We start from the raw sequence: 12,963 nt of genomic DNA on the forward strand, positions 1-12,963 counted from the left end.
CGTACGGATCGTGTTTCGTACGAGCGCCGCAGGCCACACGTACGGGGTGCGCCGGCCTGCAGCTGCTCTCCGGGAAGGCTCGCGACCGGTTCCATAATCACAAGACGAGAGAGACTGCGACGATATGGACGCAGAAGCGACACACCGCTTGCTGAGGACTTCTCCCAACATAAACGTCGAAAACAAGCAAGAATTCTGAATTACTCGAGGTCGTTAACACGATGACCGGCTTTGTTTGGAGTGCTGTTACACTAAACGAGATACAGAAGTAGTGTCCCAATTTACTTGTCGCACCGCTACAAAGATGAGCCATTGTACCACTGGCGTGGAGGAACAGTTATAATCGGTATGTATGCGACACCATGCGTACATAGTACGTTCCAAAATGCCGCGCATAAAAATGGGATTTTTTCCGGCTCTGATGGTTCAAATGGCTCTGAGCACTATGGTACTTAACATCTGAGGTCATCAGTCCCCTAGACCTAGAACTACTTAAACCTAACTAACGTAGGGACATCACACATATCCATGCCCGAGGCAGGATTCGAACCTGCGACCGTAGCAGTCGCGCGGTTCCGGACTGGAGCGCCTAAAACCGCTCGGCCACCGCGGCGGCTTCGGCTCTGATAACCCGGTTTGTATTTGTCATACAAGGTAGGTTCAAATGTTTTCGATAACCCTTGGGCTAGGGACTACTTGTACACCCAACAGAAGGATCGTCTTAGTGTCACAATCCTACAGCACTGGGTAAAAGAACAAATATTACACACTCCCTTCTGCTTAGGCAAATGGAGAAAATCGGTTGGTTCTTTTTGCAATTGATGTAGTCTACGGTGCGTTTGATGGGACTTATGGAGGCACCATTAGCTCATGGGCACTTCCTCAAAAAAAAACCTGAAAAGGATTTTTTTACTGTATTTTCGGCGTCACCAGTGGACAAATATCCACCCGAGGATTCTAAGACGGCTATGAACAGAAAACGGCTGAAATTTTTACGATGTGTTCCTAAGATATAGATCTGAAACATTCTTGAGATTATTGTTGGTACGCCGGCCGCGGTGGCCGAGCGGTTCTTGGCGCTTCCGTATGGAACAGCGCTACTGTCGCAGGTTCGAATCCTGCCTCGGGCATGGATGTGTGTGCTGTTCTTAGGTTAATTAGGTTTAAGTAGTTCTAAGTTCTAGGCGACTGATGACCTCAGATGTTAAGTCCCATAGTGCTCAGCGCCATTTTTTCTTGATACCTTCATCCGTTTCTGAGATACAGAGGTTCAAAATTATCTTACTCCTACACCAAAAATCCGGTATGAGGCGAAATCGAAGTAACAAATAACAGCAAAAAATTGCACAAATATTAACAGTATATGCTCTATGAATTTATCCAGAAGAACCATCTCCCAGTTTTCAAAAATACTTATCCATTAACAACATCGCAATAACTTTTTTTTTTCTTTTTTAGCTACCGAGACGGCTACGCACAGGAAATGGCTGTAATTTTTACGATGCATTGCTAAGATCCTGTTCTTGAACAGCCTTGAAAATGTTCTCCATATCCCTACCCGTTTCCAGTATATCACCTGGAAGGGGCCAAATCTGGTGAGCGTGGAAGATGTTCGGAACTGCCTCTTCGTCCTATCCGTATGTCCGGTAGGTGTTCGTCAAGGTAGGACCTTGCATCGTGATGGTAGTGGGGAGGTGCTCCATTCTGCTGCAAATAACAAAACCTCTCTTCGATGCGTGGCACGACCTATTACTGTAGTAAGTTCAGGTAATTTTCACCAGTCAGGATATGCTCAAACAAGAAAGGTCGAATTAAAGCAAAGGCTGATAAACCACACCACACTGTAATTCCTGATAGGTTCACATGGTGTCCCACCGTCACGTGAGGATTCTCAGCTGTGCAGCAGGTACAATTTCTGCGATTAGTTGAACCAATCCGCTTAAAAGTGCCGCAGCACTCCAAACAACCTTCTGTGGGAATTGTTTGTGCTGTTTACGTCTTGCTTGATACCACTCAGAAAATTCATTTTGCAAAAACAGACATAATGTCTGATTGGATAGCCGCAATCAGTGGTTTTACAAATGTGTCGCAGCATGTAAAGGTTGCTGTGTGTGGACGGGTTACCCGTATAACCGAAATATCAGATATGAAGATGGCTCTAGAAGAACCGAAACCGGTCATATGAATAAACATTTTGCAATCAAGACGGATTATAAGTAACATCAGAAAATTCAGTCCTCCGGTCGTGATCAGCCTTATTCAGAGACTGGAGTAATCTAGGAATAAAACTTTTCCATCGGACACATTTCAAAATGCGATGGACGCTCGTTCTTGGAACTCCTGTCTCGCGAGCCACTTGCCTCTCAGACTTTTCTGGGAGACTGCTGAAACCTTTTGACGACGTCTGTTTTTCCTGATTGCGCGCTAGATGATCGTGGTCTTCTGCAATGGTTCTTCTACATCTACATCTACATCTATACTCCGCGAGCCACCTTACGGTGTGTGGCGGAGGGTACTTATTGTACCACTATCTGATCCCCCCTTCCCTGTTCCATTCACGAATTGTGCGTGGAAAGAACGACTGCTTGTAAGTCTCCGTATTTGCTCTAATTTCTCGGATCTTTTCGTTGTGATCATTACGCGAGATATATGTGGGCGGTAGTAATATGTTGCCCATCTCTTCCCGGAATGTGCTCTCTCGTAATTTCGATAATAAACCTCTCCGTATTGCGTAACGCCTTTCTTGAAGTGTCCGCCACTGGAGCTTGTTCAGCATCTCCGTAACGCTCTCGCGCTGACTAAATGTCCCCATGACGAATCGCGCTGCTTTTCGCTGGATCATGTCTATCTCTTCTATTAATCCAACCTGGTAAGGGTCCCATACTGATGAGCAATACTCAAGAATCGGACGAACAAGCGTTTTGTAAGCTACTTCTTTCGTCGATGAGTCACATTTTCTTAGAATTCTTCCTATGAATCTCAACCTGGCGCCTGCTTTTCCCACTATTTGTTTTATGTGATCATTCCACTTCAGATCGCTCCAGATAGTAACTCCTAAGTATTTTACGGTCGTTACCGCTTCCAATGATTTACCACCTATGGCATAATCGTACTGGAATGTATTTCTGCCCCTATGTATGCGCATTATATTACATTTATCTACGTTTAGGGAAAGCTGCCAGCTGTCGCACCATGCATTAATCCTCTGCAGGTCCTCCTGGAGTACGTACGAGTCTTCTGATGTTGCTACTTTCTTGTAGACAACCGTGTCATCTGCAAATAGCCTCATGGAGCTACCGATGTTGTCAACTAAGTCATTTATGTATATTGTAAACAATAAAGGTCCTATCACGCTTCCCTGCGGTACTCCCGAAATTACCTCTACATCTGCAGATTTTGAACCGTTAAGAATGACATGTTGTGTTCTTTCTTCTAGGAAATCCTGAATCCAATCACAAACCTGGTCCGATATTCCGTAAGCTCGTATTTTTTTCACTAAACGTAAGTGCGGAACCGTATCAAATGCCTTCCTGAAGTCCAGGAATACGGCATCAATCTGCTCGCCAGTGTCTACGGCACTGTGAATTTCTTGGGCAAATAGGGCGAGCTGAGTTTCACATGATCTCTGTTTGCGGAATCCATGTTGGTTATGATGAAGGAGATTTGTATTATCTAAGAACGTCATAATACGAGAACACAAAACATGTTCCATTATTCTACAACAGATTGACGTAAGCGAAATAGGCCTATAATTATTCGCATCTGATTTATGACCCTTCTTGAAAATGGGAACGACCTGCGCTTTCTTCCAGTCGCTAGGTACTTTACGTTCTTCCAGCGATCTACGATAAATTGCTGATAGAAAGGGGGCAAGTTCTTTAGCATAATCACTGTAGAATCTTAAGGGTATCTCGTCTGGTCCGGATGCTTTTCCGCTACTAAGTGATAGCAGTTGTTTTTCAAATCCGATATCGTTTATTTCAATATTTTCCATTTTGGCGTCCGTGCGACGGCTGAAGTCAGGGACCGTGTTACGATTTTCCGCAGTGAAACAGTTTCGGAACATTGAATTCAGTATTTCTGCCTTTCTTCGGTCGTCCTCTGTTTCGGTTCCATCGTGGTCAACGAGTGACTGAATAGGGGATTTAGATCCGCTTACCGATTTTACATATGACCAAAACTTTTTAGGGTTCTTGTTTAGATTGTTTGCCAATGTTTTATGTTCGAATTCGTTGAATGCTTCTCTCATTGCTCTCTTTACGCTCTTTTTCGCTTCGTTCAGCTTTTCCTTATCAGCTATGATTCGACTACTCTTAAACCTATGATGAAGCTTTCTTTGTTTCCGTAGTACCTTTCGTACATGATTGTTATACCACGGTGGATCTTTCCCCTCGCTTTGGACCTTAGTCGGTACGAACTTATCTAAGGCGTACTGGACGATGTTTCTGAATTTTTTCCATTTTTGTTCCACATCCTCTTCCTCAGAAATGAACGTTTGATGGTGGTCACTCAGATATTCTGCGATTTGTACCCTATCACTCTTGTTAAGCAAATATATTTTCCTTCCTTTCTTGGCATTTCTTATTACACTTGTAGTCATTGATGCAACCACTGACTTATGATCACTGATACCCTCTTCTACATTCACGGAGTCGAAAAGTTCCGGTCTATTTGTTGCTATGAGGTCTAAAACGTTAGCTTCACGAGTTGGTTCTCTAACTATCTGCTCGAAGTAATTCTCGGACAAGGCAGTCAGGATAATGTCACAAGAGTCTCTGTCCCTGGCTCCAGTTCTGATTGTGTGACTATCCCATTCTATACCTGGTAGATTGAAGTCTCCCCCTATTACAATAGTATGATCACGAAACTTCTTCACGACGTTCTGCAGGTTCTCTCTGAGGCGCTCAACTACTACGGTTGCTGATGCAGGTGGTCTATAGAAGCATCCGACTATCATATCTGACCCACCTTTGATACTTAACTTAACCCAGATTATTTCACATTCGCATTCGCTAATAACTTCACTGGATATTATTGAATTCTTTACTGCTATAAATACTCCTCCACCATTGGCGTTTATCCTATCCTTGCGGTATATATTCCATTCTGTGTCTAGGATTTCGTTACTGTTCACTTCCGGTTTTAACCAACTTTCCGTTCCTAATACTATATGCGCACTATTTCCTTCAATAAGAGATACTAATTCAGGAACCTTGCCCTGGATACTCCTGCAGTTTACCAATATTACGTTAACTTTTCCTGTTTTTGGTCTCTGAGGACGGACATTCTTTATCAACGATGATAATGTCCTCTCTGGTAAGCCGTGAGGTATTTTATCGTTTCGCCCAAGGGGTGGTCCCTCTAACCTAAAAAACCCCCGTGTGCACGCCACACGTACTCTGCTACCCTAGTAGCTGCTTCCGGTGTGTAGTGCACGCCTGACCTGTCTAGGGGGGCCCTACAGTTCTCCACCCAATAACGGAGGTCGATGAATTTGCAACCATTATAGTCGCAGAGTCGTCTGAGCCTCTGGTTTAGACCCTCCACACGGCTCCAAACCAGAGGACCGCGATCGACTCTGGGCACTATGCTGCAGATATTAAGCTCAGCTTGCACTCCGCGTGCGATGCTGGTTGTCTTCACCAAATCAGCCAGCCGCCGGAAGGAACCAAGGATGGCCTCAGAACCCAAGCGGCAGGCGTCATTCGTTCCGACATGTGCTACTATCTGCAGCCGGTCACACCCAGTGCGTTCAATAGCTGCCGGAAGGGCCTCCTCCACATTACGGACGAGACCCCCCGGCAAGCACACCGAGTGCACACTGGCATTCTTCCCCGACCTACCCGCTATTTTCCTGAGGGGCTCCATAACCCGCCTAACGTTGGAGCTCCCTATAACTAATAGGCCCGCCCTCTGTGACTGTCGGGACCTTGCCGGAGAATCGGCCACTGGCCCAACAGGCGAGGCACCCTGTGGTGGCTCGGAAACGATGTCATCACCACTAGGAAGCACCCCGTACCTGTTGGAAAGGGGTAAGGCAGCTGCCACGCGGCCAGATCCCACCTTCGCCTTTCGGCCAGGCACGCGCGAGCCCACCACTGTCCGCCATTCACCCTGGAGTGATGGCTGACCGGTAAGATGCTCACTGCCGGAAGACGCAGCGACATCAGGGGTTCCATGTGATTCCAAGGCCACCGAAGTAGGCATAGGTCTCACCACAGTTGCCCCAACGCCACTACGAGCCGACGCCTGCGCCTCGAGCTCGATGAGCCTAACAGACAAAGCCTCCACCTGCCCCCGAAGAGTGGCCAATTCTCCTTGCGTCCGCTCACAACAACCACAGCCCCTACACATGACTATGTTTACCCTACTCTATACGGTGACAAATTCCCAAGATAATCTTCTGATGAGCTACTCTGATAATCAAGAAACACTCACTGAAATACGAGACGCGAAAACTACGCTAGGTTTTCCCAGAAAAACTATTTAAAAGCTAAGCGCAGCAAATAAGTACAAAAACGCTTTATACAAACAGTACTCGCTGCTGCTGGTGCTCTCGCTCTGGCTGTCACAAGACAACTGCTGATTCAAGTGACTAGTGGCTAACGGCCGCGAAACAAACAAAAGACGGTTTTAGGGCGCTTTCTGTTCTAAACGATCAAGAAAACACTAAGAAATCTAACACGAAAACTACGTAAAGTTTTATCAAGAACTGTTAGTTACTATGCAGAGCAGATAAACACAAATAGAACCCCTTCCTTAGTGGAAGGTCGTAAACAAAATGCAAAATAAACGCTTTATACAAACAGTACTCGCTGCTGCTGGTGCTGTCGCTCTGGCTGTCACAAGACAACTGCCGATTCAAGTGACTAGTGGCTAACGGCCGCGAAACAAACAAAAGACGGTTTTAGGGCGCTTTCTGTTCTAAACGATCAAGAAAACACTAAGAAATCTAACACGAAAACTACGTAAAGTTTTATCAAGAACTGTTAGTTACTATGCAGAGCAGATAAACACAAATAGAACCCCTTCCTTAGTGGAATGTCGTAAACAAAATGCAAAATAAACGCTTTATACAAACACTACTCGCTGCTGCTGTCGCTCTGGCTGTCACAAGACAACTGCTGATTCGGGTGACTAGTGGCTAACGGCCGCGAAACAAACAAAAGACGGTTTTAGGGCGCTTTCTGTTCTAAACGATCAAGAAAACACTAAGAAATCTAACACGAAAACTACGTAAAGTTTTATCAAGAACTGTTAGTTACTATGCAGAGCAGATAAACACAAATAGAACCCCTTCCTTAGTGGAAGGTCGTAAACAAAATGCAAAATAAACGCTTTATACAAACAGTACTCGCTGCTGCTGGTGCTGTCGCTCTGGCTGTCACAAGACAACTGCCGATTCAAGTGACTAGTGGCTAACGGCCGCGAAACAAACAAAAGACGGTTTTAGGGCGCTTTCTGTTCTAAACGATCAAGAAAACACTAAGAAATCTAACACGAAAACTACGTAAAGTTTTATCAGGAACTGTTAGTTACTATGCAGAGCAGATAAACTTATGGGCAACTTACCTCGCAGACGACTAATTGTGAGTGCATCTCCTTGAAACTTCATTGTGAACTGTCTTCGCACTTCATTTACGTTTTCAGTCTTCCAGGATCGCTTCAGAATGAACGTCCTTTGCTCCAGTTTCAGCCTGCATTCAGCTATTTTTCCAGCCATCACACCCAGAAAAGAAAAAAAAAATTCTTGTAGTTATGAGATATAAAAGAGTGTATACATTTGTTTTGGACACCGTCTGTGTGTTGCACTAGATTGTTTGCAGAATCAAAGATTTTAAAATACTGTATCTGGAGGTCGTCTCGTTTAGCAAAGATGACAATTGTTAATGTTTTATTTAGGACTAAAACGTGTGTGAGTATGTCAGAGAAAATGCGATGTACGATTATTTAACATAGATAAAATGTGCGAAACATTAGCTAATGAACTATGCAACAAATTACAGCAGTTTTTCTGAGAAGAAAAACCACTGAACAGTGAACTTTTGTGACGTGCTCAAAGGAGTGACCGAGCGAAGTTGCCCATAAGAACCGTTCCGTAAGATCACGATCACCCATCGGCCTAACAGGAGAAACAGAAATCATCAAAAGGTTTCAGTTGTCTCCCATAAAGGTGTGTATGGCAGGTGGCTCCGCTCCTGAGACAGGAGTTCCAAAAACGAGCGCCCATCGCGTTTTGAAACGTGTCCAATGGAACAGTTTTATTCCTAGATTACTCCACACTCTGAATGAGGGTGGTCACGACCGGAGGACTGAATTTTGTGAGTGGTATCAAGTAAGATGTAAACAGCACAAACAGTTCCTCCACATAAGGCTGTTTGGAGTGATAAGGCCATTTATAAGTTGAATGGTTCAATTCATCGGAGAAATTGTACCAGCTGGGCAGCTGATAATCCTCATGTGACAGTGGAACACCATGTTAACCTACCAGGTGTGGTTTATCAGCTTTTGGTTTGATCTCACCTTTCTTTGATCTTATCTTTAACAGATCCTGTATTACGAACAGATAAGATACACTAGTGAGATTAAGGAGGTAAGAGAAGCAATTGTGACTCTACAAAGCAATTTTTTATTACATCTGTGTCCTGTCTGGTTTAATTCATAATGTGAAAAATTTTCTACCAAGAAGCGACGGAACTGTCAGTCAACGCAATTCCTCCTTTTATTTACGTATGACAATGAGTGGTCATTTCCACGACGTTTAGGTCCAAGGAGGGAGTGGATGAAACTTGGCAGGGTTTCTAAAACAAACGGCACCAGAAGTCTGCTGCAATTTTGTGATGCCGATACTTCCCACACAACGTATTCCGTTTCACGATGCACGCATATAGTGATTGTTTTGCCGCTCGCCTTTCGATGTGCAATACGATCGCTCGGTGTTGATGTAGCGAATAACGGCCTGTCTCGACGAGCACCTGAATTCCGGTTTCCTGTTTACGAAACACCGGCGTCTGTTGTGTTACCTTAGCTCTCATACGAATTTCCCCCGAGTAAACACACCGAGCGCTGCCAGACGACACAAGAACAACAGAGCGGGCGCGAGGGATGCGGAGGTGAATGTGCACTGTACGAAACGGTAGAGGGAACGGGTGGGGGGGGGGGGGGGGGTGGGTAGGAGGGGAGGGGGGCGGGGGTTGGTCAGCAGTTGTTTCCGAGGGTACAGTCGATACCGTAATCAGGCCGGACCCCGCTAATGCGATTTCCTTAGATGCGCGGGTGATTAATCGGCCACTTACCCCTAATGGCCGGCGCGCCGTATCGATATTGCGCCGACTCACACGCTTCGTCCAGCGCCACGGCGTCGTTAGCAGCGTCGCCGTCGACGTCGCCATGGGCGCCCCGCGTCCCGACGCCGGCGTCGGTGCGCCGTCCGTAGAACTAATCGCTCGAAATAGAGCCGCCATGCATTATTCACAGCGGGTCATTTGGCGCTGCGTCGGACTCACCTACGTCGATGTCCGTAAATCATGCGCCACGGCCTCCTTCGATTATCCTGTCACGGCGAGCGCGTCGCCCGTCACGCGGCCTTCTTCGGAGCGGACGTCAGCCTGCACACTCCGTTCGCCGGAGTATCAAAACATTTCGTGTCCGGCAAAAACAAATTCACTGACACAAGACTATGACAGTGAAAAAAAAGCATCATTATATGCGCGAAGCAAGAAACAACAACATATTTCTAGTCTGTAAAATGTCCTTGACGTTATGAATGTACCCTGAACTGAACACGCAGAGAGCATGTAGATCACCATAAATTTGTAGATTAGAAATCAAAATAGAAAACTACATGAGAATGCAGAATTTGGATAAGTAGAGGATGTGTCGCAACGAAGAAAGTATTCGTACGTGGTCTAGTGGTCAGCGTTGCTGCCTCTGGATCACAGCGTCCTGGATTCGATTCCCGGTCGGATCGAGGATTTCCTCCGTTCGGGGTCTGGGTGTCTGTGTTGTCCTCATCATTTCATCATCATTCAGGAAAATGGCAAGAGAGGACAGTAAAAAGATTGGGAATTTGTACGGGCGCTAATAACCAAGCCGTTGATCGCCCCACAAATCATCATAATAAAAAGGCATTAGATAACATAAATTGGTGCTACTGTATCGTTCCAACAACACATAGCCACGGCAAAAGCGCCACAGGCGCAAAGATGCTTGATGGTTGCTATGCTACAGAGACTCGACCCTTACGTGATTTGCACCAGCGTCACTGGCGGCGCTCAGGATGATAATATCGACTTCACCTCGGTCAGTTGTCGGCCGAGTACAATCCTCCAATGACCGGGGACAACAACGAACAGAAGCCTACTCTGAAGATAGAAGAGCAGCTCTCGCCCACTTGGTTATAGATCATCGTCCAGGGCTGACTTAAGAAAGTCGTTTAGTGATGTCTTAGAAGTGAAAAAAATAGTTGTTGTACATTGCATTTTCTACGTACTGTGGCACAGTACAGGCTTGCACAGGATAGAGTAGCATGGAGAGCTGCATCAAACCAGTCCCAGGACTGAAGAACACAACAACAACAACAAGTACTGTCAAGTTCACCTACGATTATTTGCACTTAGCTATTGAGGGCTTTTTTTTTTTTTTTTTTTGAGTTATATTACATGCAGTATTGCAGACTTCAATATTCGACAAGTCACAAAGATAAGTAAACCTTTTAAACTCAAAAAATGGTTCAAATGGCTCTAAGCACTATGGGACTTAACATCTGAGGTCATCAGTCCCCTAAACTTAGAACTACTTAAACCCAACTAACCTAAGGACATCTCACACATCCATGCCCAAGGCGGGATTCGAATCTGTGACCATAGCAGCAGCGTGGTTCCGGAGTGAAGCACCTAGAACCGCTCGGCCACAGCGGCCGACTTTTAAACACATTTTTGTGACTTTATTACTAATTTGTTGTCTGGGGACTGATGACCTGAGAAGATAAGTCCCATAGTGCTCAGAGCCATTTGAACCATTTTTGAACTGATTTGTTGGAGTACTGTAGAGCCTTCGTTCTCCTATCCTGTTACCTGACCCTGGGGCGTAACACTGTCATAGTGGCAGAGAGAGATTGTCTAGCGGTGTACTGCACCAGAAGCCGTTTGACGGTTGCACAAACTCGGCCTCCTGTAACAACAGTGTCAACTCCACAGCAGTAGCGACGAGGCGTTTTCAAAACTGGCGACGAGGGTTGAAATGCTCAGAAAAATAGGTACACTCAGCAGAGAAGGACGGATACATACTATATCTACAAGAACAGAGATGAATTGAAAAGGGTGTAAGACAGAAACTCATTCTTCCTCCCCAACTTTTCAACCCATACAACGAAGGAGCTAAAGCATAAATAATAGAAAGGTTAAAGATTCAGTGATGACATTACCATCCTCTGTGAAAGTGAGAAAGAATTATACCACCTGTTGAAATGAACAGTCTAAAGAGCTGAGGATATAGACTGAGAGTAAACCGAAAAAAGACGAAAGTATCTTGAAGCAGCAGAAATGAGATTAGCGATACACTTATCATTGAAATTGGTATCCACGAATTAAGATGAATTGAAGGAATTCTGCTACCCTGAAAGCAAAAAAAAGTACAATACATTGATGGACGAAGTAAGGATAATATAAGACGCATATTAGCACAGGTAAATTGGGTATTCGCAGATAAACGAATTTAACTAGTATCAAACACAGGTCACCGTTTGAGGAATTTTTGAGATTCTATGTTTTGAGCAGAGCACTATATGGAAGCGATTTGTGGACTGTGGGAAAGCCAGAAAATAATGGAACTTATGCGTTCGTGAAATGGTGCTGTAGAAGGAGTTTGCAAATTACGTGGACCGATGAAGTGAGAACTGAGGAGGTTCTCTGCAGAATCGGCGGGAAAAGGAATACGTGGCAATCATGAACTACAAAAAGGGACATGGTGATTGGAAATGCCTCAAGACTGATGTAAAAAGAAAGATTGATTTAAGCAAACGCAGGAGAAAGTTAATTTTATTTGGACATTTTTAAAGATTGTTCACCAACAGAAGCACCAAAGAATCTTTTTTGTCGACAATTTTCCCGCTTGTAGCAGGGTCCACTCATCATGGACACTCGCCCTTCCACAAGTTCACAGTAACTTTCTTTCTACAGCGGATGTCTATCCCCTGATAACTGTTAGGTACGGTGCGCCACCTGTATGCAGGACTTGCAGATTTAATCCTCCATCCATACGTTAAATATTTGGGTATTTGGACCAGACGAGCGTTCTTTTCAAATGGCTCACTGGCTCGCTGCGCAGAGGCGAATCGCGTGGAGGTGTTGACGATACTTCACGGAGGGAAAAGAAATTTGTTTTATTCCTTTCATATACCTTGTTCCCTTCCACTAAGTTATACGTATCGATGCCAATGATTTCAAGGCCAAATGGTTTCATCTTCAGCCAACATACAAGGATGCAGGAGTCACTCTCAAACCCTCGATCTGACCCATCTATGGATTGCAGAAAATTATTTCCTGAGTCTTTCTAATTGTCAAATTGGGGTCAAGACGTAGATAATTTCTGATTTTTGGAGAGAAGAGAAAAGAAGTGACTATAGCTATTACAAACAATAGTACATGTTGGCAGAGGCAAAGGTTGTGTGAGGAGTGCAGGCACAACTTAACGGAATGTGCAGCACTTACGGAGGCGCTCTAGACGTTTGAGGAGGGATGCGAAGTTAATCGTCTGATAAAGGATGCGCGTAATGGAGAATAAGTGTATGAGAAATGTGCGGCTAAAATTTGGTATGAACAGAAAGGCAAGTATTGAGCGATGCAAAGATGGGTCTGATAATGCCTTTGCACGTCTAAATGATAGTGAAGTGGCGCAATCACCATGTTAGTCATGTTTTAATCTGCTGCGATCCGCCGGCCGGGGTGGCCGAGCGGTTCTAGG

General features: G+C 45.0%; 1 protein-coding gene across 1 annotated transcript in view; it reads right to left on the reverse strand.

The window, feature by feature from the left end:
• Positions 1-9,392, reverse strand: part of LOC124606109 — a 196,867-nt gene extending 187,475 nt beyond the window's left edge. Inside the window, exon 1 of the mRNA XM_047138073.1 lies at positions 9,297-9,392. Within this exon, the coding sequence (XP_046994029.1) occupies positions 9,297-9,392 (96 nt within the window). The remainder of the gene's footprint in view (positions 1-9,296) is intronic.
• Between the last annotated feature and the right edge of the window lie 3,571 nt (positions 9,393-12,963).

Source organism: Schistocerca americana, chromosome 3 (genome assembly GCF_021461395.2).
Source record: "Schistocerca americana isolate TAMUIC-IGC-003095 chromosome 3, iqSchAmer2.1, whole genome shotgun sequence".
In the NCBI taxonomy this organism is placed as follows: Eukaryota; Metazoa; Arthropoda; class Insecta; order Orthoptera; family Acrididae; genus Schistocerca; species Schistocerca americana.